Source organism: Podarcis vaucheri, assembly GCF_965113315.1.
Source record: "Podarcis vaucheri genome assembly, chromosome: 3".
Lineage (NCBI taxonomy): Eukaryota > Metazoa > Chordata > Lepidosauria > Squamata > Lacertidae > Podarcis > Podarcis vaucheri.
The window spans coordinates 85,406,040-85,432,634 of NC_138761.1; the positions used below are offsets into that span (position 1 = coordinate 85,406,040).

General features: G+C 39.0%; 1 protein-coding gene and 1 long non-coding RNA gene across 7 annotated transcripts in view; one reads left to right on the top strand and one right to left on the bottom strand.

Annotated features, from left to right (window-relative positions):
• Positions 1 to 26,595, bottom strand: part of LOC309529966 — a 154,444-nt gene that overhangs the window by 115,174 nt on the left and 12,675 nt on the right. The window lies entirely within an intron of this gene.
• PHIP (PHIP subunit of CUL4-Ring ligase complex) overlaps positions 1 to 26,595 on the top strand; it is a 63,150-nt gene that overhangs the window by 15,203 nt on the left and 21,352 nt on the right. For 4 of the 6 annotated variants that reach the window (XM_082218161.1, XM_082218163.1, XM_082218164.1 and 1 more), the window contains exons 7-24: positions 90 to 250; positions 2,862 to 3,083; positions 3,533 to 3,633; positions 6,621 to 6,691; positions 7,195 to 7,295; positions 7,386 to 7,426; positions 8,320 to 8,418; positions 9,420 to 9,573; positions 10,157 to 10,291; positions 14,237 to 14,365; positions 14,726 to 14,951; positions 15,285 to 15,410; positions 16,445 to 16,628; positions 17,446 to 17,569; positions 18,403 to 18,543; positions 19,024 to 19,100; positions 20,803 to 21,034; positions 23,626 to 23,745. In XM_082218161.1, coding sequence (XP_082074287.1) covers positions 90 to 250; positions 2,862 to 3,083; positions 3,533 to 3,633; positions 6,621 to 6,691; positions 7,195 to 7,295; positions 7,386 to 7,426; positions 8,320 to 8,418; positions 9,420 to 9,573; positions 10,157 to 10,291; positions 14,237 to 14,365; positions 14,726 to 14,951; positions 15,285 to 15,410; positions 16,445 to 16,628; positions 17,446 to 17,569; positions 18,403 to 18,543; positions 19,024 to 19,100; positions 20,803 to 21,034; positions 23,626 to 23,745 — 2,444 coding nt within the window. Of the gene's footprint in view, positions 1 to 89; positions 251 to 2,861; positions 3,084 to 3,532; positions 3,634 to 6,620; positions 6,692 to 7,194; positions 7,427 to 8,319; positions 8,419 to 9,419; positions 9,574 to 10,156; positions 10,292 to 14,236; positions 14,366 to 14,725; positions 14,952 to 15,284; positions 15,411 to 16,444; positions 16,629 to 17,445; positions 17,570 to 18,402; positions 18,544 to 19,023; positions 19,101 to 20,802; positions 21,035 to 23,625; positions 23,746 to 26,595 lie in introns of all 6 variants that reach the window. The other 2 variants (XM_082218162.1, XM_082218160.1) reach the window with 2 other exon arrangements.

The window sequence follows — 26,595 nt, forward strand, 5'->3', positions numbered from 1 at the left end:
AGGAACCATTTTTGTATTGCTTTAGGAATGATATTTGCCTCTTTCTGGATAGCCACCTGACTGACATACAAAATGCTTTTTTTCAATAGCTGAAACTCTCTTTTCAAGAAAACTAAATGGAAAATACAGACTTGAACAACTTGTTCCAACTGCTGTATATCAACATATGAAAATGCACAAGCGAATCCTAGGACATTTGTCTTCGGTATATTGTGTAACGTTTGACCGAACAGGCAGACGGATATTCACTGTAAGTGCAAATTCATGAAAATGTGCATAGTCATAAAAATGTTTAAATATATCTTTAAGGATGATGTACTGTACACATTACTATGATGCAAAGCAGGTAGCTTATGGCAAAAGGTTAATTCATCTCGTTAAGCACAAAATTTCTACATTTCTCTCTCTTATGGTGCTCTTGAAGGGGTGGTGGTGGTTCTGTGGAGCCTCTTCTGAGGTGCTGGTCTCAGCAGTCCTATTTCAGGACGAATGTAATACTTTCTGTGGTGGTACAGGCCAGCCTCATAGTCTTCTTTTGGCAAGAAGACCTGCTTTCTTTGGGAATAGTTGCGAAAAGCAATATTTTACCTGGATATAAACAGAGGGACATTTTGGAAGCAGGAACTTCCCGCTGGAGGCAGGAAATTCATAATGAACTTAACTGAGAGAAGGGACTCCATGGTCTGTTTCTGCTTGTTTTGCTATGGTGTTTATTTCTTCTGTCACGTGTGCCCTTGGTTGCGTTTTATTCCTCTTCCTTTTCCGAGTGGATGAAAGGTAGGGCGCAGAGGGCCTTCTGGCGGTTCCCTCACTGCGAGAAGCAAAGCTACAGGGAACCAGGCAGAGGGCCTTCTCGGTAGTGGTGCCCACCCTGTGGAACGCCGTCTCATCAGATGTCAAAGAAATAAGCAACTATCTGACATTTAGAAGACATCTGAAGGCAGCCTTGTTTAGGGAAGTTTTAAATGTCTGGTGTTTTAATGTATTTTTAATCTTTTTTTGGAAGCTACCCAGGATGGCTGAGGTGTGGCTTTAGCAGTTACCGGTAATTTAGGTGAAAAATTGTATCATTTGTGTGGAAGATCTCACTGCAGTTGCAGTTCAGACTTCTGACTCTAGGAGAGGAACATTTGGCGAGTCATCTTGCCACTCCAAAGTATCGTAGCTTTGTTATTTCACTTTCCTCTTTATATCACCCAGGATCAACCTGGGGTTAGTGAAGGTGATAATGATGGACTTTCTGTGTTTTTCTCCACCTGTGTACCTTCTGTTGTTCTGGATAGGAAAGATTAAAGGTTGATTGGAAGTGACTGGAGGATAACATGGAACAATTCCCATTTCACTTGGATGTAGTAGGTATCCAAGTGTGTTATGTACCCTCCTGCTGCTTGGAAGGCAGGAAACTACATAACATAGGTTTGCTGATTCCCCATCAGATGAGTCTTCATTTCATTTCTTGACTCAGAACAATCCAGTTTCATCCATCCTGGCTGTAGATGCAACTAGAGCATTGATTTCTGCCATTTCTCCTTTCACTCCCCTATTGACAACTCTGGTGTCTTCCCTGCTCCCCACAAAAGCAGCTAATACTGTCTCCTGCCCCTTTATCTTCCACTCTTTGCCCCGCAGGCCTTAACTGAATTGCTTGTAACTGTGCAGTGCCTTATATGAACCAGCAGAGGGTGCAGGATCCCAACAACTTGATTGAAAAACACAATTGGATGGTGGGGGCTTACTCTTAATACAGCTCTTGTTGTAGGTGCCATGCAGAGGGTTTGGATAAAACACTGGAACATTGATACCACTTCTAGGTCTAATATAGCAACAATCCTAGTGGAAGATTGCAGCATTTCCTACCTGCATGGCAACATAAAATGCAAGATTGCTGGAAAAGGTTAAAAGTAGTGGTGGCAATATTTGTATTAGTAACTTTAAACTATGGGTTCAACTTCCCCTGCCCCCAGACACAGTCATGGCTATATGCGCTTTGTATTTCTCTCTCTGTCCCCCCCCCCCAATGTTTGGAGTTTTGGGGAAAGGCTTAGATGGGCTTGAGCCCTTTTGTTCTGGTGATCATGATAATTGGTGATGGTTGTGATGGCAATTACAGTTGCTTATTCTGCTCTAGTGAACAGAGCGCAGTGCTGGAAGTTGTTTATGTATGGGGTCACTGGGAAAGATGTAGTCTACTCTCCCTTCTCGATAGGCCCGTATAGGTGTCACTGAACTTCCTTTCATACATTCCCTTATTGAGAGAATTTGCTGTCAGACTTAATGTTGTAATGCTTAGATCTCAGTGAAAGTGATAATTAAAAGTAGGTAATCAGACTAAAAGGATTTTGGTTTTTCTTCTTCTCCGTGAATTACCTATGCCAGCACTCGTACACTGAGAACTTATAAATGATATTAAGGATAAGAAGTCTTTCTTAACACAATGCAGTAAATAGTCCCTAAAGGCTTATTTTAACAGAAATGCTGGCATTTAATGCAGTGTTTGGAATTCAATTTAATTGCGTTAATTCTGTAGCTTTGCCATCATATCATTAATGTTTTACTCTTTCTTAATTTTTAGCATGTGTAACTTTTGCAGTTGTTGAAATATATATGTCTATTTCTGCTGTAGAAGGAAGGTGTGTGATGCTATTGGGCAGGGCAGGGCAGGGAGGAGAGAGATTCACATTCGGTACAATGACTGAATAGGAATCAGAAGCAAATTTCCTTGCAGAAGGGATTGCTTGGATCCAAATGAGTGTATATCAGGGTCCGTATTAGGATCCATATGAAATCTGTATTGGAGTCTCATAAACTAGCTAAGTGCCATGAACTTCAATTGGGCAGTAATTGTGGTTAATCTTTTTAAGGGTTCTGATGATTGTCTTGTGAAAATCTGGGCGACAGATGATGGAAGGTTGCTTGCTACTTTAAGAGGACATGCAGCGGAAATATCGGACATGGCTGTTAATTATGAGAATACCATGATTGCTGCAGGGAGCTGTGACAAAATGATCAGAGTGTGGTGTCTCCGAACATGTGCCCCTTTGGCAGTTTTGCAAGGCCACAGTGCATCCATAACATCACTACAGGTAACAGTTTGCTTCCTTCTATGGCATGATTTGAGCATTATTAATGTTATCTTCTCACTTGTGGATATCTATGACACTTGACTTAAACAAGGCAGGGCTGCTCAGTCAGATATCAAATGCTTAGACAAATGCTTATGTGTGAATTGTTAAGTGGATTATTTTGCATTCCTGTTTGAAACAGTATAGGTTTTAACTGTTCTGAACAAAGACAATGGCAGGGGAGAAGGAATATTATTTGTGATTTTGTTTGTGAGTGTGTGTGTGCACGTGCATTCTTCTGCCTGCAGTGAAGAGCTTTCTGACAGACTTATGCATGTGGCTGATTAAGTAACTTTTTATAGAAGTGGTAATTATGATAGAAATTTCACTTTATACTGAATCATTTGGATCACTTGTTTTCACTGTTTGCTAAAAATCAAGAATTATAAATAGCTTTATTTGTTTTGCAGTTTTCACCACTATGCAGCGGCTCAAAGCGATACCTGTCTTCAACTGGGGCAGATGGCACTATTTGCTTTTGGTTATGGGATGCTGGTACACTTAAAATAAAGTTAGTTTCTCTCTTGTATGGTATTAAGCACACTGTGGAATTAAACATTGCAGCTGATAATGGGTGGCTTTTGGAAGTTATGGGCTTTTATTGTTGTTGTTTAAATTTATATACTGCCCTTCACCTGAGGATCATAGGGTGGTTTACAGAATGAAAGCACAAACATACATTATATAATAACAAACAAAACCATGCCCCCTCACAGTTTAAAAGGCCATAGATTGTTTAAATAGCCAAAGACCTAGGAGAAGGAGGTTTTTGCCTAGTGTCTAAAGAAGGCACCAGGGAAGCTTCCCTAGGGAGAGCATTCCACAAACAGGAAGCCACTGGAGAAAGAGCCCATTCTTGTGTTGTCAGCCTTCCGACCTCTTGTGGAGGAGACACACAAAGAAGGGCTTCAGATGATGATTGCAGCATCTGGGTCGGTTCATGTTGGAAGAGGTATTGTGGTCCTGAGCCATTTAAGGCTGTGTAGGTCAAAGCCAGCCCTTTGAATTGTGCCCAGAAACTAATTGGCAGCCATTGAAGTCGGGTCAGGATTGGTGCAATATCCTCAAACTATCCTCCGCTGGTGAGCATTATTCTCTCCCCTCCCCCCAAACTCTCTAGAGGTGGTTTTATGTGTGCATTGGGGTCTGGAGGGGACAGCAGAAGTAGAGGAAGCTCCATAGAATTCTGCCCTAGGTTGTTTCTGTGTGTGTCGGTGCTAATATTATAATTTATATTGCTTTCTATATAGCAGAAAAAGTAGCAGAGGATTCATACTAGCATAACAGAAAAATCCTATGCCTGTTCATTCATAAGTAAGCTACATTGTCTTCAGTGAGGCTTGCTTCTTGCTTGATGTTCTTAGGATTATAGACTTACAGTTTATTCTTATTCAAGTCCCATTGAGTTTAATTAAACTTCTAGTTAAGTATGTGTAGGATTGCTGCCTAAGCCACGAATCTTCAGTGTTAGGGTTCAAAAGCCTCCTCCCATTACTACTTTTGAAATGATGATGCAGCATTTAAACACAGTCTGTTTACTGTTTTACTAATTTCAGTTACAGCATTTTTTAATTATAAAAACGTTTCAAAATGTCTGAGCTGAATGTAAACATCCATGTTAAGGCTACTAATGTAACCTCTTTGGTAAATCAATGACTCTACTGGACGTCTTTGAGACATTGGGTGATTAACAGATGGGCAGCCTTAGACACCTGTCAAATTGGGCCATGAGGGAGGAAGATAAGAATCTAGCCCTTTGGCCATATTCAGTTCTCCACCCTCATTGTAAGTGTCTACATTTTCATAGAGCAAAATGTAGGTAGGTAGCATGGGCATATGTTTTAGATAGTGCTTCTATGCTGTATGACAGATCTATTTAATTACAAATCAATACGTTTTTTAATCAAGATAGTATGTGTTCTTACAGGAAATACTCTTAATGAAACTGACTTCAATAGGCCACTGATTTATGTTAGCAACCCTTGATTGGCTTTCTCCTATATTAGAGCATAAGAAAGGATGGGATTCTTGATTTGTGTATTGAAACTCGGAGAACCTGGATATATACCCGGGATTCACAATGTGGCTGTAGCTCTAGGCCATGTACCCATTGTGTGTTTGGAGACTTGTCTCCCTGTCACATCTTTCATATTTATTGCAACAAACACCAATGTACCTGTAGTGCAGGGGAAAGTTTGAAGTTGCTCTAGGCAAAGAGTAGACAGTTTATGAAATGACTTTGTAGTCCTTTCAAAAAGAAATAAAAAGGCATGGCTCTGGAAAATACTGACAATACCCAACACACAGATGTGGTTTCTAATGCATCACAGCCTTTATTTTATTACTACAAAGTACTGTTCAGATCCCTGTAAAAGGAGCTAAAACGTATACTGTTATAAAAACCTGTCTTCGGTAAGGTTGTATTTTGCTTTTCTGTTACAATGGAGTTTGCTTCATTATCCTAATTTGAATCCTACAATACAGTATTGCCCAGGGAATATAATTAAAGAAGATTTCCTACATGTTGTCCAGGCCTAGGGCTTGTGTCTAGATTTAGTATCAGAAGTAACCCTAGCTACTTCCATCATTATAAAGCATAATAATAATAATTTTATGAAATCTTGGCTTCTGATGCACAGCATGGTGATTTTTGCAATTATGAAATGAATGAGACTCTGATTTATAACAAGCAGTTGGTGAAGTACTGCAAGAGAAAAGCCATGCCATCATTTATTTTTTAAAAACTCCCCCCCTACCCCTGCCCCCATTGCATGGAGTTGGTTGCTGATTGCAACCTATTTCACAGAGATCACTAATAAACTAAAAACAGATTAAAATATGCACCAGCACTCTCAATATCTGGGTAGACTTATCTAAACAAAAATGTTTTGTACAGAGAGTACAGTGAAGGTGCATGCCTGATACCAATAGCCAAGGAGTTCCAAAGTGGGTACTTTGTGATACCTGTAAATATGCCAGTTCTGCAAATGGAAGCTGCTGAGTAGGTGTATATGGGGTAAGGAGGTCTCACAGGTAAACTGGCCCCAAGTTGTTAAGGGCTTTATATGCTAGCAGTAACACCTTGAACTTGGCCTGGTAACAAATTGGCAACTGGTGCAGGTCTCTGAACACAGGTGCTATATGCTGACAGGTCTCATTCCTGCTGCAGTGTTCTGCTTTATCTGCAGCTTCTGGATCAAAACATGGGAAACCCCACAATGAGTCTTGAAATTACCAATCCTTTAACTTTTGGGGCTCGACTTTCTCTGTCTAGGAATAGCTGTAGCTGTTGAACCAGTTGCAGGTAGTTCTAGCCACTGAGGCAACCTGAGCTTCCAGTGACAGAATATATCTTAGCCTAAGAGAGTAGGAAGAACTCTATTTTAGTTAAGTCTTCCTTCTCATTTAGATGAATGCCTTTATTTATGAGCTACTGACTAATTCAGTTGCTGTCTTAGGTTCTGTTCATGGTTTTAACTGTGTGTTTTAACCTTGCAGTCCAAGACCAACAAAGTTTACAGAGCGTCCAAGACCTGGAGTCCAAATGATCTGCTCATCTTTTAGTGCTGGTAAAGTGCTCCTCCTCTCAAACCCCGTATTAGTGACATATTCATAACTTTTAAAAATGTAGCAGTAGAATTTGCTAAGTAGCATCCTGATGCTGATTTCTAGATGTCTGAATTGTAAACAGTAAGCAAAGGATTTGTTGAAGGCCATCTTGTAAGGAGATCAGTGTCTGAGAAAGACTTGTGATTTTCCATTAAGTCGCACCGTTCTTAAATGATACATAAATGATACACTGTACCTTTATCCTCTTCTGCCTATGAAAGCTTAATTGCTAAAATATGTGCTCAGGTGAAGTATCTAATAATTGTGTCTAGAAACATTGAATCTCAATATAGATTTGGATAGTGGTTGAGTAAAAGTATTATTGTTTTGGTGTTCAGATTTTTTTGTCCATGTCCATAATGATCAGTACACTGGAACAGACATTGGGAAGTGAGGTGGAAGATTGTCAAATTGAGAAGTAGAATATTATGATGATGATGATGGTACTTTTTGTTTTCTTTAGGTGGAATGTTTCTGGCCACTGGAAGTACAGATCACATCATTAGGGTTTATTACTTTGGATCAGGTCAGCCAGAGAAGATATCAGAGTTGGAGTTTCATACTGTAAATACCTCCTCAAAATTGCTTAGCTATTTGTTTGAAGTGCTTTGGCATCTTATAGTCATGATGTTAATTTTTTTCTTGTTCACACAGGACAAAGTGGACAGCATTCAGTTTTCTAACACTAGTAATCGGTAAGCAACTTAACCATTTGTGTATATCATAAGGAATGCCTATCAAATTTGACCCCTATGGAACCAAAATCATTTCCCACCCATGGCCTAAGGATTTGGCAAGCTGAAAGGGTGTGTGTGCTGGTGAGCAGGGGGAGAATGGTTTTGATAAGGAGTAACAGGAGGGGATGGTTTTGGCAAGGTGATCGGAGGTGGATAGGTGGGTTTGGCAAACATAGTGAGCTGCCCTTAGAAGATAAAATATATACTAGGGAGGGAAAAATGCTTTTAAAAATATTTGTTCCATCCCCATGTGAGGTGTTGTTGTTTTTTTTAAAAAAAGCTCTCTTGCATAATCCTGACCTTGTGTTCTGCAGGCTTCTGTTCTGCCTCTACATGATTCCTCTCTTCCAGCTGTGTTACCCAACAATTCTCCTTAGTGCCTTTTTTGCTTGGTGCCTGACCATTACCTGTGCTGCCTGAATCCAATGGCAGCTGTAGTCCAACAGCACCTAGAGGGCACCAGCATTGACTTCCCCTGCTTCAGATTGTATAGGGTGGAAGCTTTGGCATTAGGCTCAGGTTGTTGGGTAATAAAAGTTGGGCTGCAATCCTAAGCACATTTCCCTGGGAGTAAGTCCCAGTAAATCCATTGGACTTTGCTGAGCATTGGTCTACTTCTGAGTAGGCGTGTATAGGATTGCAGTATTGTTCTTGTTACACAGCACTTTGTGTATGTCCTGCAGATTCCATCTAACGCTGTTAGTCAAGAATTCAAGAAACCATAAATAGACTAGTGCACTTAAAAGTATTACTAGATTGCAATATGATCTTTTGTGAAATCTGTAGAGAAAGCATTGCAAAAAACCGTTTTGCTTGTGAAAGACAATTAAAGGCATTTTTCTCTTTGTTAGATTTGTCAGTGGAAGTCGTGATGGCACAGCACGCATCTGGATGTTCAAGAGAAGGGAGTGGAAGAGTATTTTGTTAGATATGGCTACTCGGCCTGCAGGGTAAGCCATTTTGATCTTGAGTATGTTGAGTATGTGGTTAGGAGTAGCTGAGGCATGAAATATTTAGGAGTCTGTCGGAAACAAAACAGGAAAGGAAGGGCAGGGGAGACAGGACAAGTGCCACTTAGAAATCAGTGAGGGCTCCATCCATACCACAATAGTAGGGATTGTGGACAAATGTTCTGATTCAACTAAGAATGTAAAAGGAATGAAGAATGAATATTGTTGGATAATAAATAACAAGATGAAAGATTAAAAAAAATTATTAAGATGATCCAAAAAGAACTCCCTTAAGAGAATCAAGTCTTTTTGTCTTAAGGCCGTCCTTCAAAGAATTTTTACGTATTTATTTTTTTTAAAAAATAATAATTCCAGTAGCCCTTTAAAGACCAACTAAGTATAAGCTTTCTAGGTATGAGCTTTTGTGTGTATACACACTTCTTCAGATACTCTGAAGCAGAGGTCGCTGCAACCTTATAACTGTTGATGACTGTTACTGATAGCAGTTGGTTCCACAGAGAAGGGCAAGGGATTTTTAAAGGGATAGATGACCAAAATTAGATTTAGAATGTATAATAGGACATGAATCCAATATCTCTATTCAGACCAGGTATCTCCATAGTTTTTAGTTTGGTAATGAGTTGTAACTCAGCAACTTCTCTTTCAAGTATATGTCTAAAATTCTTTTGCAGTAAGACAGCTACTTTAAGATCTTATATAGAATGTCCTGGGAGATTGAAGTGTTGGATAAGTTAGTAGAATTTTGGATTTTATGCATATATGATCATTGTAATCCTAGTTCTCAGGATAATTTTCAGCCACCTGTGGTTTTTTAATGTTCAGCTTTATTGTGCAGTCTCTTTGCATCTAGTACCTAGTGTGTGAAAGGATCATGACAACTTTCAAGTTGACCAAATCTCTAAAAATGATCTTTGCACTCCTGAAATTCTGACAGTTTTCTGATTAACATTTTTATATGCTGTTTTGTTCATTAATTGTAGACAAACTTTACAAGGAGTAGAAGACAAAATCACAAAACTGAAAGTTACAATGGTGGCTTGGGACCGTCATGACAACTCCGTTATTACTGCAGTTAATAACATGACTTTGAAAGTCTGGAACTCTTTTACTGGGCAACTTATTCATGTCCTTATGGTAAGGAAAATAAAGTAACATTCCTCTTTCTATAGGATTGCTGTGCCTTCCTACTGAAATTCTTCTGTTGTATATATATTTTTAATTGTTTCAGATAATTTAAAATATTGATCATGCAAGATAGGAGAACAAATTTTTGGAGGGTGGAAGTGTTGGAAATATTATAGATCCTAATGGGCTGGTTTGCATGTAATACTAAACTATGGTTTAGTGTTATGTAGTTGAGCTTCAGTGAGTGCCTCTCTATTTCATCCACTTTTTGTATGGCCAGGAAGAAAACTGCTTCTGAGATCACTCTCAGTTTCAAAAAAATATGGATTTCATAATAATATATAAGAATCTATTATTAGTTGCTAAATAAGCCAACTTTATAACAGGATTCCTGGTTTTTACATAATGCTAAATCAGGATTCTTTGAAATGGTAAGGAATCTCATCATGGCCATGATGAAAATGTCATTGTATGGGATTTGGCTAAGGGAATGCTTAGAACTTGCTACACTCCAACTTACTTACTCCAAATTGGATTGGATTTAACATGTTCAGTTTAGTTAATTTGTTTTCTATTCTTTTTTAAATATCAGGGTCACGAGGATGAGGTATTTGTACTTGAGAGTCACCCCTTTGATCCTAGAGTTCTCTTCTCTGCTGGCCATGATGGAAATGTCATAGTATGGGATTTGACAAAGGGAGTAAAGATCCGATCTTACTTCAACATGGTAAATAATTTGGTTACTTATATAAAAAATGTTATAGAAGCTCATTTTTCCTTTAACAATTGAAATCAAGTATGTGGTATATACTTATTATAGATGCATACATAATACAGACAGATTAGTAATGTAAACACTAGTGTGCTGATACTTTACATTTTTCTAGACTTATTAATGCATGTACATTGGATAGGTGATTTAAAAACTAATTGCTGCTTAGTCAGTTAAATCTGAAACCAAGAATATGGTGTAGATCCATTTTATTCATTATCACAGTTACATCTCAGCTGGAACACCTATTCATCACTTGAGGAATTTTTTCAGTCAGGATTGTTTGATGATGTTGTGTCAGCCCATCACTAGTCTGTCCAAATCTGGTCCATAGTTGGATCAGGTTTGGGCAAACGTAAGTAATTTAGGAACACCTTGAACATGACTTGAAAGATTAGATTAAATTTATTTTATAGAAAGAGAATGAAGAGCAGTATCCCCTGGTGGAGTTCATAGAGGTTTAGGGGCTGGTGATGATCGCATGTAACAGCACAAATGTGCAGATTGATGTGGGTGACATGGTGCTATAACTAGATCATTAAGCAGAAATTAAACCAGCGTTTCTGAGTTGAGGTGTAACAGGAAACATTTGCTATGATATTGGAAGTGAGGAGTGCAAAGAGGAGGGAGCCACAGCTTATTTTCCTGATATCATTAAGTAAACTGGGCCTCCGGCCAATCTTGCAAATGGAAATGTAGTGTACAAGATAGCATGTTGAAATGAGTTGGTCTCATGTCATTCATTGCATTCAGTCATACCAAGAAGGTATATACAGTCGTACCTTGGAAGTCGAACGGAATCTGTTCCGGAAGTTGGTTCGACTTCTAACCCACGGCTTCTGATTGGCTGCAGGAAGCTCTTGCAGCCAATTGGAAGCCACGGAAGTCCCGTTGGACGTTGGGCTTCCAAAAATAGTTCGCAAACCTGAACAGTCATTTCTAGGTTTGCGGCGTTCAGGAGCCAAAATGTTTGAGAACTAAGCTGTTCAAAAACCAAGGTACGACTGTACCAGATGAACAAAGAAGCTCACTAAGATGCTTACCTGCTCAATGGACCAAGATACAAATGAGCCTTTTGGCCATGTTCACGTGCTCTTCCCTTCTTGCTGTGCCTAAATGCAAAACGGACACTAAACATAGTTTTCTATTCTGTGCAAACTGGGAAATGGTGGTTACCAGCTTTGGAACAAACCAGGATCATAAATCTAATTCAGAACATGGCTTAAGATCCTGGGTTGTTCTGAAACTGGTAGTCATAGTTTCCCAGTTCAGACAAAGCAAGAAGCAATTATTGTTTTGGTATTTCCTGGTTTAATTATGGCTCGCATGAAGGGGCTGTGTACACTGACAAAGGGGTTGTTGATATCTTTGTTTATTTAGTAGAAGTATGATCATCTGAATGTGGCTGTGGTCCAGTTGCCTGGAACAGTTATTCTTTGCCAATAGCTATTTATAAAATTGCTGTATGAAGGAATTGGGACCACTTCCTTTATCCCTTGTAACAGGAACATTATTTGTATACAGCTGCTGCTTTGAACATGACAATTAAGGGGAATCCTTCACATACTAATATTGCTCATTTCTAAACTCTATGGTGAAATCCAACTTTAAAAGAGCACTTGAGATTTATTGAAATGTTATAATTGAATTCTTTTTGCCTAGACTCTCTTTGGATAGTATGATACTATCTACTAATTCAGAGCAAATGGGTTCTTGTAAACTGTAAATCAAGCAGAGATTAAGGTTTGTGATACTCGTGATTATTCCACATCTCATGCTCATTCAGTAAATCCCTTGCATTTTTCAGTTGTTGTCTCTTGCTGAAGATAGTGTTGTATAAAAGAATAGATAAAACTGAGCCAGTGCAAACCAATGAGTTGCCTCGTGATCTTTTAGGGTGCTTCCTTTAGTAGTTGTGGTTATCACACACCATTTTGCTGTTAAGTGTAGCAGACGACTACCCAGGTTGTTGAAAATCTAGTCTTAATTTTAAAATTAAGTATTTCACATCTCTACTGCTGTTCAGTACTTCCAGCACACCTTTTCAGCATCTGCCACTTTTCCAACCCTAAGCCTGCACTATTAATTAGATTCCCCTTATTGGGGATTACATCCTGTTGAAATCAGGACTTTCTTTCAAGTAAACATGTATAGGATCAGGCTCTGAATGTTGTGTTAAGAAAAACTACTAAACTGGTAGTCAGATGACTTTTCTACGTAAACTAATTCTGTTTAACAGATTCGTAGACAAACTTGTAAGTCTTATAGCACTGAACATTTGAATAGCAACTGACGTGAGAGACAAGGCTGTATCCATCGCAGGCATTGTTAGCACAAATGCATTTTTGAGCTTGTGCTGTGGAACTTCCTCTCTTCCCATGATACAAAGGGTCCAACCTCCTTTCCCTTTGATATCAAAGACTAAAAATTGTGCCATTAGAGAGTTTGAGTTGATACAAAATTTATGTAGCTATCTTTAATAAAGGTTGCTTATCCTATTCAACAACCCCTTCTTTGACTCTTTTTAGGATAGAATAGTAAATGCTTTTCTCCATCTCTTTGGTCCTGTTGTTTGGAAGTAAATTCTATTTGAACTAAATGGAATTTACTGTCAGGTAATATGTTTATTACTATGACTTCTTGTTTACTGATTCTGAAGCACATCTAGAATTTTGAAGAGCATGGAGTTACACCATAATCTCTGGGCCCGCTATGCTGTATACACTAATCAAGACAACCTCTGTACCTTATTTTCTCGATGAGAAATAGGACTATTAATCATTCTCTTTCTTCAGAGAATGCAAGGTTCAGCTAGCTCTTATTTGTGGAAGGGAACCCCATTTCCTCGCTTGCCTTGCCATGGTTAGGTGAAAGTGTTTTGCGCTTAAGTGCCACTGAAATTATTTTGCAACTGGGAATATTGGTAGAGAACATAGGGCATGAAAGTATCATTCTCTTTCTTCAGAGAATGCAAGGTTCAGCTAGCTCTTATTTGTGGAAGGGAACCCCATTTCCTCGCTTGCCTTGCCATGGTTAGGTGAAAGTGTTTTGTGCTTAAGTGCCACTGAAATTATTTTGCAACTGGGAATATTGGTAGAGAACATAGGGCATGAAAGTTCAGAGTGGTGATTGGTCACCTGTGCTTGGTTGACAGGTTTCAGGGAAAAACAAAAACCCATTTGTTCTGGATTAATGGAAGTGGAAAACCTGAAAATGAGTATCAGGTAAATTCTTTTTAAAAATATTTGCAGTTCTTTATATGAGTTGCAATCAATCAAATGCAGTGTTCAGGTTGAAAGTAAAAAGCAACTAGTTCAAATATCCTTATTGCAGTGGCAACAATTGGGCAAGTGCTTTAAATAAACAGAATTCATTGTGGTTTGCAAGAAGGGCCAAGAACTAATTTAGCACTTAGTCATGAAATGAGACCAAAGGGCACCTGTCAAATACTTTTGTTCCCATGTTGTAAACTAATTTTTATTGCAGCTTTTAATGATAGTTACAGTAATAGCCTGATCCTAAACATGTTTACTTAGAAGTATCTTCAAATGAGACTTGCTTCCTAGCAATAGAATATTAGGATTACAGCTTTGTCTTTATTGAAAATATAGTGGAGGAAAATGTATATCCTCCTTAAGAATAACTATATGAAAGACAGTGTAAACTTAATTGAGTAACCTTATATTTTTTCTTAAAATGTCAGAAGGCAGGAAATGTAGTATTGTTTAATGAATGGTATATCGGACTTTGCTTACAAGTGATATAAAAAAATAAACCACGCTGAATGTAATTTTCATCTAACAGCATATTTCCTTTTAAAAATAGGTTTGTCATGTGTTTGAAAATAAAATGACAATTTTGGTTAGAAGTTTGTTGATATTGTGTGTTGTTGTATTTTAGATTGAAGGACAAGGACATGGGGCAGTGTTTGACTGCAAGTGTTCTCCTGATGGCCAGCATTTTGCCTGTACAGACTCTCACGGTCATCTTCTGATCTTTGGATTTGGCTCCAGTAGCAAATATGACAAGGTATTGTGCAGAAAACAGCTTAAATTTGTTTCAGTTGTAGCTTTTGTACAGGATCTATAATTTACCATGGCCATCCAAACTGACTCTGGTTTATATCCAGATACTCCTGCATTTATGTAGCTTTTCCTATTTCCTATTTAAATAGCTTTTCCTATTTAGGTACAAATAGGAAAAGCTATTTAAATAGGAAATCGGAAAAGCTACATAAATGCAGGAGTATCTGGAACACAAGTGTTTCTGTAGCTTGCTAGTGCTTTATGGCTCTTCTGAAGTTGACTCTTAAAATAATAATAGGAAAGAGCTGCAAATAACAATGAAATACTAGTTTTGTCTATAATTTAAAATTTGATTTATTTACAGATTGCAGATCAGATGTTCTTTCACAGTGATTATCGGCCTCTCATCCGTGATGCCAACAACTTTGTATTGGATGAACAGACACAACAAGCACCACACCTCATGCCTCCACCATTTTTAGTTGATGTTGACGGTAACCCTCATCCATCAAGATACCAGAGATTAGTTCCCGGACGTGAAAACTGTAGAGAGGAGCAACTTATTCCCCAGATGGGGGTAACTTCTTCAGGTATCAACAATTTCAACTTGACATGGGCTTTTGAAGTTTTATTTGAGTATGCAGTATTCAACAGGATTTCCAAGGAAGATGTCTTAGCACTGTTACCAGACTATAAATCCACAGAGTGATGTGCATATGGGAAAAGCAATGAGATAATGTTAATTATTTTCCAGCATTATTTATGCTCTCTTAATGATCACTAATAAAGGGGCAATGTCACGTTCATAACCTCCAGCTACCTTTAATGCAAAGGGGAATCACTTTCTAATATTCCAATACTTCTAATACATTGAGAAATTATGGATCAGCTGAAGAACTAAATTCAAATTCTGCTTTTCATAGGACTGAACCAGGTTTTGAGTCAGCAAGTTAGCCCCTTGGACAGCATGATACAGAGACTTCAACAAGAGCAAGATCAAAGGCGATCAGGAGAGGCTGGAACTAGCAACACTAACAGAGTTGGCCGGGGTAAAATAGCTCCTTATTTAAATAGCCAAATAAGCAGGATCTGACTTGCCTCCATTCAGTATATCGCATTTATAGAAAGGGGGCACTTGAGCACAATAATAATGTCTCTCATCATTTTCTAGTAATAAAATGTATTTGTTTATAAACCAAGGAACTTCATCAAATTGCAACTAGCAGGAAAGCTTAAGGGAGTTACGTAAGCTGTCTTCAGACATTAAAATAAGGAGTGGAGTGAACTCATGAGGAGGGTAGTAGGGATGAGCACTCAAGTCTCATGCCGTGTTGCCATTTCGGTTACACTCCATCTTGCAAAGGGTGACTGTTTGAAGCAGGGAGCCTTCTGCTCACGAAGGTTCCCCATTCATTTTATATCCCTGGAAAATAAGAATTTGCATTGTGTGGGGAGCCTCCTTGTACAAGGAGGTTCCCTGCTTCATATTTTCACCCTCTAAAGGGGGCAGTAGAAGTAGGGTGCTAATTTCTGCTGGCTCCCTCCATGTGTTCACTTCAATCATTGTAACACCTGAAGAAGGCAATAGTGGCACCCATTTCACAGTTTACAGCCTAAATTAGTTGAATATAGTGGACTTACAGTAGTGCTTTATAAGGGTGGTTAATTTATATTGCCAAGCTACCTAACTATATTTAGAAGTTGTATTTTTAATCTACATGTAATTGTCTTGCCTGGAATCCTGAGTTGTATTTCTGTGAACAGAACAAATACTCTTTCTGTGGAAGGGGTTCAGTTTCAGCAAAGGCTCTTGGAGCTGGGACGGTGTTTTTTCCTGATACCCTCTATGGCTTTCAGTGCCACTTTTCACACTGTTGTGGGGGGTGGGGGTGGGTCCCAAATCTCTGTAGCCAACTTTTGAGCTGGGCTGTGGGGAGATGGGGAAATTGTGAAAATCCCCCTTTCTGCCAGCAGTAACATGCTGTGAGTGAGTTTGTTCACAGGAATTAGGTTCTAAGCCATTAATTTTATGCATCAGATTCCCTCAGAACTGTCTCTGAAAATATTGTTTTTCATTTCAAAGGCTCTGTAAACTCTACCTCTGAGGTACATTCACCACCAAATGTGGGGTTAAGACGCAGTGGACAGATTGAAGGAGTGCGGCAGATGCATAGCAATGCACCAAGAAGTGAGATAGCTACTGAGAGAGACCTAGTGGCATGGAGTCGAAGGGTTGTGGTACCAGAGCTGTCAACAGGAGTAGCTAGGTAAATTCAAGTATCTTGGTATCAAGTTGCTAAGTTTGAATAGCTAGGCTTACAATTAACCTTGGAAGTTATCTGTACATATTTCATTTAAAAGCCCCAAACTGGTATCAGTCTTCACAGGATGCTTTTGCTTTTCTTTAAGTCCATATAACAAGCAGTGTTCTCAAATTTATTATTGGAGGAATGGCTGCAGATACAGAATCTCTTCTTTCACTTGCTGTGCCTGGAGTATATCTATTATGCCCTTAGTGGTCACCTTTAAAACAAAAAAAAATTATTACCCATGTTGGTGCGGGAGAATCTGCACCATTAGGGTCCTGAACATCTAGCCTTGAATTAATCATTCTTTATCTTTTACTGTATCTATTCAATTTGCAGAAAGAGATATTCTATGGTACTGTTAAAAGTTCATCTTTATGACACAGGGAAAAAATCACCACATTTAAAATGTGGGTTAATTCTGTGAGCCAGAAGTGGGTGTGCATTCCTTGGACTTAACATTTTAGGACTCTAAAATGTTCATTACAAAATTGTTCAGTTTTGTGAATATGAATAAATGTGTGTACAGATCTATCATCTTTTTCACCTTTTGAGGGGATTAAAATTTTTGGTATGCTATTTTAAAACTGCAGAAGGAGTTGTTGATTTATGCTGGCATATATACTTTGGAGTCCTACGTTGTCAAACATGGAACATATTGAAGTGTGTGGGCACATGGCCTCTTCTCCAGGAATTGGCATGGACCTTGTAATTCTACTGCATGTAGAATTATACTGTAAAATACGTGCACATTAGTATCTAAATTTCTCTTTTGTAGTAGGCAGGAGGAATGGAGAACAGCAAAGGGAGAAGAAGAAATCAAGTTATACAGGTCAGAAGAGAAAAGAAAACACATTATCCCTCATGTTCCTAGAGAGAATAAAATACCATCTTTACCTAAGGTAAGCAGTGAACCATTGTCTCTAATGCAGTCCCTCATGAAAGGTGCAGCCCTAAACAGAATTACTTGTAACTAAGCCTTATTGCAATCAGTAGGAATTATTGCTGGGTAGACTCAAATATAATTGGGATAGAAGTCTGATATAAGGTAGATCAGGATTTCAACCATAGCAAGGCAGATCTTCGGGAAAGCTGAGGGTATATGGGATAGTAGGGCATGGCTTTTTAGGGGTGGTTTTTTTTTCTATCAGGGGGGCGGGTCTTTAAAATATGCTTTTGGGTGTGAGGAATTCAAATCTGGGGTTTTTTTTGATGAAGAAGCACATAAATTGCTTTTGGAAAACCAAATAATTTTAATTTTACTTTCTGAAAATGTAAACTAAATGTGAATGCTAAATAATATTAATATATAATATAACTACAAGTACTTGGAAATTATTTTTACTGATTTCTGTGCAATTCTACACACATTTTACTTACCAAGCAAAACTATATTATATTAATTGAACAAAAATATTTTTGAATTCCCAAGTCGTGTTACCACTTTATAGTACCTCTCATTTTTTTTTTAATTTTAAAGTTGAAAAACTCAGCATACCCTAGGATGTTGTAGCAGTATGTGAGCTGGATCAGTTGCTCCAAGCACAACCCTACTTTTGTATACTTGGATAAAATGTTGCAGTTGCTTCATCCCGATCTTCTATATCATAAAAACCATATAAAGTTAAATCTGTTCAAAAATTCAATCTACATGTTAAGATTGTTCATCAAAAAGAATTTGGGAACAGTGACTTCTTGTGTATCTTCTTGTAATGGCCATTTTGTGTCTTCCTAGAATCATTCTCATGATCATCTGTTAGATGTTGGTGATTCAAAAAAGCAACAGGCCAACCAACATAACTACCGTACTAGATATGCACTGGAAGAAACTGCCAGGCCAAATGAAGATGCGGAAAAAGGAAGCAGTTCCTCTGAAGTAAGACACTGAATTATATTTTATGGGACGGTGACAGTAGCATTCATTCAGGTTTATGTTGGTGGTGGGTCAACATTTTTGTGTGACATTTAAGTTGCATGCATCAAAACTGACATACTTGCTTTAGCAAGGCAGTGCTGCAGTGTGGAGGGCTCCTGTTCATCATGCCCGGCAGCCAGGCCCCTCTTCCAGGAAACAGCATGTGGGTGGGGGAGTGCAGGGAGCAGTAGATGAAAATTGGAGAGGGATCTACAAGAAAGGGACCTCTGCTGGAAGCTGATTCTGCCTTTGTGAACAGAAGGAGCCCTTTGCTCACAGGGGACAAGTCTAGACCAAACCCAACTAATATTTCTTAGAAGAAATATTATTGGACACACACACACATATATATAGTATATGATGTTTGTATTATGTGGATAGATATTATATTCTAGTATGTATTACTAGTTATAAACAAACATTATATTCCCTTGCTTTTAGGAGGGAGAAGTAGTTGTTGCAAGTGGAGGAACATCTGAAGACGAGAGGAAAGCATGGCACAGTGATGGCAGCTCTAGGTAAGAGACTGAATATAAAGGTCCATAAAGGTTGTTAAATGCACGTGTACACACACACACACACACACACACACTCTCTATATATATAGCATAAAGGAAAGAAAGAAATTTAAAAAGGGAAAAAAATAAAAACAATGAGATTAAGAAAAGATGGATTAACAAACAGTTATGGAATGCAAAAGAAAGAAAGAAAGAGAAAAGAAAAGAAAAGAAAAGAAAAGAAAAGAAAGAGACAAAGAAGAAAATAAAATACTTAGGCTGGGATCCAAGCTGCTGTACATGCACAGGGGATTTTCATCATCCCCTTTTAAGCACCAGTCTCTTCCATACTTTGAAACCCACTCTCAAGGTAGTAAGATGCTCTAGGGTAGCAGTCCTATATCCCTTGCATATATAGTTCATGTATTTGTAGGTCCCAGCTATAGTCTATAAGATTTTCCTGTCTAAGCTAAAGCAAAACTTGAACACTGAGAATGGGTTTCCTGTAGCTTGAATAGTTTAAGATAGACATTGAAGAAACATGCATAAATATATTTTGGTCTAGAGGATAACTTTAGTTTAAGTAAATGAAGGAACTGGAAATTTGTCAAAAAAGTATTCTGTACTGATATTTTTGCAAAGTCTGTATACAAAATGTAAGAAATCATTTAAATAACAGAAGAGGAAGTGTAACAGTGATTAAAAACAGTACTTCATGGGCCTATTTTTTGAGGCGTTCAGTAGGACAATTATTCTTAAATGTTTAATAGCAGAAGTATATTTAAGGAGATTGGAAAAGTAGTTCTGCAGTTTTGCAAGTGACTGATTTCATGTATTACACAGAATGGTAACCTGAACCTGGTTAGTATAAACTAGAAAACAGGAAATTTTAAAACATTAGAAATGTTACTTTAAGTACAGTAAATGTTAACTATAAGTAGCAATAATCTATTTTTTCAAGCTTATAGTTGTATTTGGAAACCAAAGATAACCACTATATTGGAAATAAGATTAAATATATGTTAATTGGAATATTTAAGGAAAGTTTCATAATTTGGTAGTTTTTATTTTAAAAATACATTCTACTCTTGTATACCTGTTTTTATGCTTAGGATTATGTTCATCCTTTAGCGATCCATTCAGGAAACGCATGTAGAGTCAATCAATTCTAGTTCTAGTAAAGGTGGGGTAGGAAACACTTAAATCTTCTTAGCATCATCATCATCATTATTTATACCCCGCCCATCTGGCAGGTATTCCCCAGCCACTCTGAGCGGCTTCCGACAAAATATTAAAATACAGTGGTCTGTTAAACATTAAAAGCTTCCCTAAACAGGGCTGCCTTCAGATGTCTTCTAAAAGTCTGGTTGGTGTTGTTCTCTTTGACATTTGGTGGAAGGGCGTTCCACAGGGTGGGTGCCACTACCGAGAAGGCCCTCTGCCTGGTTCCCTGTAACTTGGCTTCTCGCAGCGAGGCAACCACCAGAAGGCCCTCGGCGCTGGACCTCAGTGTCCGGGCAGAACAATGGGGTGGAGATGCTCCTTCAGGTATACTGGGCTGAAGCCATTTAGGGCTTTAAAGGTCAGCACCAACACTTTGAATTGTGCTCAGAAACATACTGGGAGCCAGTGTAGCTCTCTAGATTTTAAGTCCTGGCTGGAAAGTTATTTTTGTGTGTGTTAAGCTTGTGTAAATTTATTATTGGTTTGTTATTTCTTCTAGTGACTGTTCTAGTGATTATTCAGACTGGACAGCAGATGCTGGAATTAATCTGCAACCACCAAAGAAAGTTCCTAAAATTAAGACTAAGAAAGCAGAAAGCAGCTCAGAAGATGAGGAAGGTCCTGAAAAACAGAGGCAAAAGCAAATCAGAAAGGAAAGAAAAAAAGATACTGAATACAAAGATGGTCCAACATCACCAAAGAAAAGGAAACCCAAAGAGAGAAAGCAAAAGGTTGTATTATAGTAGTAGAATATTAGCTAATATAAACATTATTCTGATTAGCAGTAATGTTTCTTTAATTGTTGTCAATATTGATCCCTATGAATGGCAGTTATAATTTTAAGGCACCCACCACACTACATTAATGTACTTACATGTTTCTGAACTTGAAAGTGCTACTTTCTTTTTTTACTTTGCAAGAGTTTTGAAGTCTTGCATGTGTTAAATACACAGGAAAGGAATCAACAGAAGAGAATCTCTTTGATCCAATCCATTAGTAGAGTGGTTTTGTTCTCATGCAGTGTGACTTTCATTCAGATTAAATGTAGTGATGGTACCTGTCCTCCTTGTGCATTTTGAATGCACCTTTTTTTTTTTTTTTTAAATCATTCACCTGTGGAATGCTTTTATGTTAATCCATTGTCATAGAGGACAGCCACATAAAAGCTGTTTGGGGACTTGGAACAACCACCCTGGTTGTATTCCTGTATTTCTTCTGCGTTTTCTACTACTTTGTAGGGCTTTTCCAGATATTGTTTTGGATCTCAAGTTGCTCCTCTGTTCCTGTAAGAAAGAAGGACATTTCTGTAAAACCCCTTCTCTATTTGTAGCCCTCTGTACCATATCCCACACTGTTCATTAGGGCCTCCCAATCCCAGAGCAGATTTCTGAAGTAGCAGAATGCATAAAGGGAATGGGGAGGCAGGAAAGCTCTGTGATTTGAAAGTAAATTCTGTTCTGTTCATAGATGTATGTTTGGATCCGAGCCAATGTTTTTCTGCAGCAGTTGCCTACTTGCTGATTGATTGTACAGGATCCTGAGTACCTGTGTGTGGGGGCGGGGACTGCCATCCCTTGAATGGCAAAATCCTAACCTGTTTCACATATAATGCTAAACTATGGTGTGTTTGTGTGTAGAATATTTATATCTATTTTCTAACAGAAAATTACTCAATATGATTTAATGTTATTTGCCCAAGCCTCAGTCCAACCCCCTGCAATGCAGGAATATGCAGCTCTCCCATATGGGAATCAGACTTGCAACCTTGACATTATCAGCACCATGTTCTAACCAACTGAGCTATCCAGGCTAACTGTAGCTTCTCATGACATCCAAACCAGGACAAATGGCAGTTAGTCTTAGGTATGATTAGTGAAAATGAACCAAATTGATTTATGAAGCTGGCTTGTTTTCACTAACTATAGTATAGTTAAGATTAACCACAACTGAGTTTGGATGAAGGCTAAATTGTGCTTAATTTAAAGCAGAAGCTTCCGATTTCCAAACCAGAGACTGAATTGCAGGGTTGGTCTATATATCAGATAGGAGACAACTTGCAATGTATCTAATCTCCATTTACTGGTCCCACTGCTTCAATCTTCATGGCTTCACTAATTCTTTTCATTAAAATTGTGGGGACCCACCATTAAAAAATAGCAGTTGGTAAAAATCATACTCTGCAGTAAGGATGTGAAGATGGTGACTATCTTTTGAAAATTTACTTTGAAGACCTCAATTAGGCTTTATTTTAATAATGTGGATATGAGCACAACCAAGGTAAATTCAAGCTTATAGAAGATTTTGATACTGTGTGTTTATATTCTAATAGACTTGCTTTCTACTTTCCAACTGTATTCCTCAAAGCAACTCCAAACATTAAGGAAAAAGAATGGACACATTGAAAACCATGTACTTAAAACAAACAAACAAGCAGCTGAGCTGGAAAAGGATCAGCCACTTAACATAAGCTTTCCCTTTCCCCCTCTCCCTCCTGGAATCCTTTCCAGACCGTAGTTGCTGTTAATGGCTGCATAGCGTGAGAGAGAACAGTGTAGCTAGAGCAGCATTGCATTTGGACATTTTTTAAATTAATGAAAAACATTTTGGGTGGTTTCCCAAACCACACAATTGAATTTATTTCAAACTGGATAGTTAGAAAATACAGATTCTATAAATAACAATTTTGTATGCAATAAGAAGATTCTCTCTGCATTACAGAGAGCTGTTTCTTCATCTCTGCACCTTTCTATATATCCACCCATCGAAAAAAGTTAGCTCCCAGGGTTCCACTATGCTTAGAATCATAATGAGAACTGAATCTTGCAACAGAGCTAAATTATGCAGATAGTGTCTGGGTCGATTCTTAGTGGCAACCAGTGGATCAATGGGATGAAGCAAATGAACTGCAAATTGAGGTATAGCAGAAGTGGTTGAGTTGCCTTACAGTAGGCTTCCCACAAAGCACCCACCCACTTGTGCCTTCCCATGGTCCAGGCAATATATACCCTCCATGCACACACAGGAACAGATGTGCTAGTAAATACACAATCTTTCATTTTCAGAGTTCTATCACAGTCTAGCATAAGAAGCAGGGCCCGTGGTGGGAGTCTTATGTAGACAAGGGGTGTGTCAGGTGTGCTCCTGTTACAAACATTCTCCTATTTTGTTTCCCCCCCCAGGATGGCTAACCAAAATATTTCAAATTAAATATATTTTTCAGTAATTCTTTAGACTTCTAATGATGCCTCAAATACAGTTGTTGTTTTTTAAATAAAATATCCTAGAGATTAATTCAGATTTATTGGGGGGGGGGTTCTTTTAGAGGTTGGCTGTGGGAGTGTTAGCAGAAAATGGCTTGACATTGGAAGAATGGCTGCCTTCTGTGTGGATCACAGACCTTGTTCCTCGCCGATGCCCATTTGTACCACAAATGGGAGATGAGGTACGTTTAAAAAATTATTTTTCTCCCTTTATTCTCTGCTCTGTCTATGTATTCTTGTTTTATTGTATTAGTCTATTTTCAGAGTAATGAAAACAAAAACAAAGCAGAACACTGGAATAACCCAGAACAGTGGTGCTTGTTTTTAAAATACCAGTTATCTCTACTTGTCACTGTTGAGTGATTCAGACACCGGGGTGCAAACAGTATAAGAGGAATGCAATGCAATTCATAGAGAAGGAAAAACTATATATGAGATGCTTGTCTCTTAGGCCTGTATACTCTTCAGTCTACAAGATGTGTGAACCTTGCAAATCATTGCAGTGGTGAGGTGTGCAGATTTAAGAGAACATTTTCCCCCTCCCTTATTTCTTCTCCCTTGGCAGGCTGCTGGGGCAGAGCTTTTTGAGAGCTGCTTTTATGGGAGCCATCATTAGAGTTGCCAATAACCCCTCTTTTGTTATAGTGCAGAAATTTTGGTTGGGTAGAGTTATTGATAAATTCAACTAGCTCACACCATCTATATATAGTGCCAAATGTCAGGTACCGAAAGCAAATTTACTCAGTTCATTATTGCTTCTATTACAGAAACATTTTTCTCTGGTGGCGTAAGGGAGGGGCATCCAACAACCCTTAGATTTACACCCAGTATAATAGGGCCTTCAGGATAAGAAATTAGACTGATCTGCTCTCTATAAAGTTAGTAAGACTTGTTACTGTGTACAGTAGATTCTTGGCAGAGAAGGGAAAACGTGGTGTGGGAGAAAACATTCTACCTTACAGGATTGTCTAGTCTTTGATTCTCCAACAATTTTCAGCCTAAAAAACTGGGTCAGCCAGAAGGAAATATAGGTGTGGTGTGCTTGTTGATTGTAGGGACCATATTTATGGAATATCACAATTCTGGCAGGCATATCTGAGCTTAGGTTTCCCCCCAAAGTTTTGCTGGTGTGTGGATTCCAGTGGGCCTGTAGCCATGGCAAGAGGGCATGGTGTTTCAGCATCACACCATAAACTGAATCAGTCCTTTTGCTCTGAAACTGGAAAACTGTTTTGTTTAGGAGAGCTCAAGTGCTACAATGGTTTGAGTGTCAGAGTAGGATTTGGGAGAGAAAGGTTCAAAATTTCCACTCAGCTGTGAAGTTTGCTGGGTGACCTTAGGCCTGCTGCATACTTCCCCATCAGGTGGTTGTTGGGATAAGATGGGGAGACAAAGAGCCCTGTATGCCACCTTGAGTTCCTTAGATGAAAAATGGATGTAATAAATAAAATTCCAGGTGTTATCTTATTCTAATGTTAAAAAATAGGAGCGGGTAATGCTATGGTCTGCAGGGACGCGGGTGGCGCTGTGGGTAAAAGCCTCAGCGCCTAGGGCTTGCCGATCGAAAGGTCGGCGGTTCGAATCCCCGCGGCGGGGCGCGCTCCCGTTGTTCGGTCCCAGCGCCTGCCAACCTAGCAGTTCGAAAGCACCCTCGGGTGCAAGTAGATAAATAGGGACCGCTTACTAGCGGGAAGGTAAACGGCGTTTCCGTGTGCGGCTCTGGCTCGCCAGAGCAGCGATGTCACGCTGGCCACGTGACCCGGAAGTGTCTCCGGACAGCGCTGGCCCCCGGCCTCTTGAGTGAGATGGGCGCACAACCCTAGAGTCTGTCAAGACTGGCCCGTACGGGCAGGGGTACCTTTACCTTACCTTTACCTTAATGCTATGGTCTAAGCCACTAAGCCTCTTGGGCTTGCCTGTCGGAAGGTTAGCGGTTTGAATTCACATGATGGAGATTGTTGCTCTATCCCAGCTTCTGCCAACCTAGCAGATTGAAAGCATACCAGTGCGAGTAGATAAATAGGTACTGCTGTGGCAGGAAGGGAAATGGTGTTTCTGTGTGCTCTGGCACGTCACGGTGTCCTGTTGTGCCAGAAGTGGTGTAGTCATGCTGGCTACATGACCTGGAAAGCTGTCTGGAGAAACGCTGGCTCCTTGGCCTGAAGTGAGATGAGCGCTGCACCCCATAGTCGCCTTTAACTGTCCTGGGGTTCTTACCTTTTTTTTTAACTGAATGTTATAAACTTGCACTGTGGTGTATTAAAAAGCTTCAAAATGTTTAAACTGATTATTAGTGTTGAATTTTGCTTTTGAATATAGCTGCGAGCCTTATTAGCCACTTCACTGGTTTCATATTATGCACAATAATGAGAAACGCATAGCATGACTATTTTGCTATTGTAAGCTAAGTAGAACCCAAAATGTACACATTTCATAAATGTATAAAAACCTTACAGGTGCTTGCTGAGAGCAGGTGAGGATAGAAGGAAAAAACACATATATGAAAAAGGTAGAGAGAATCATTTCACTGTCCCATTGTTTACACAGGCTATTTATGGTTCACACTGAAAAGCTTATTTTAAATGTCCTCAGGGATGGAAGAGGGCTGCCTCTGGACATTTATGAAAAACTTTGAGCTTTTATTGTTGCCAGGATTGGGCGCCAGTTGTCTACCTCACACCCCCCATGGATGGTAAAAACAAAAGCAGCACAATAAGAGCAGTATATTTAGTGCCCATGGAATTCTGCGTGAATGTTGTGGAATAAAAATGAGGAGAGGGGAGAGAGTAGAATGCAGTAGCTGGAACCCTTAACAGAATTTGCCATGCTATAACACTTTGTTGCAGAGCCATGCTTGTTCTCTGTGTCTTATATTCTGGTGTGAGTACAGTGGCTTAGATAGTTAAAACAGCACCATTCCTGCAGAAGTAGCAACAGGCTTGGAGGAATTCCTATGTCTGCAGAAGTGCAAAGAATCATATAGGGGGGAGAATTTTAAAGGACCCTCACCATCAAAACCCCCAGCGATAGAG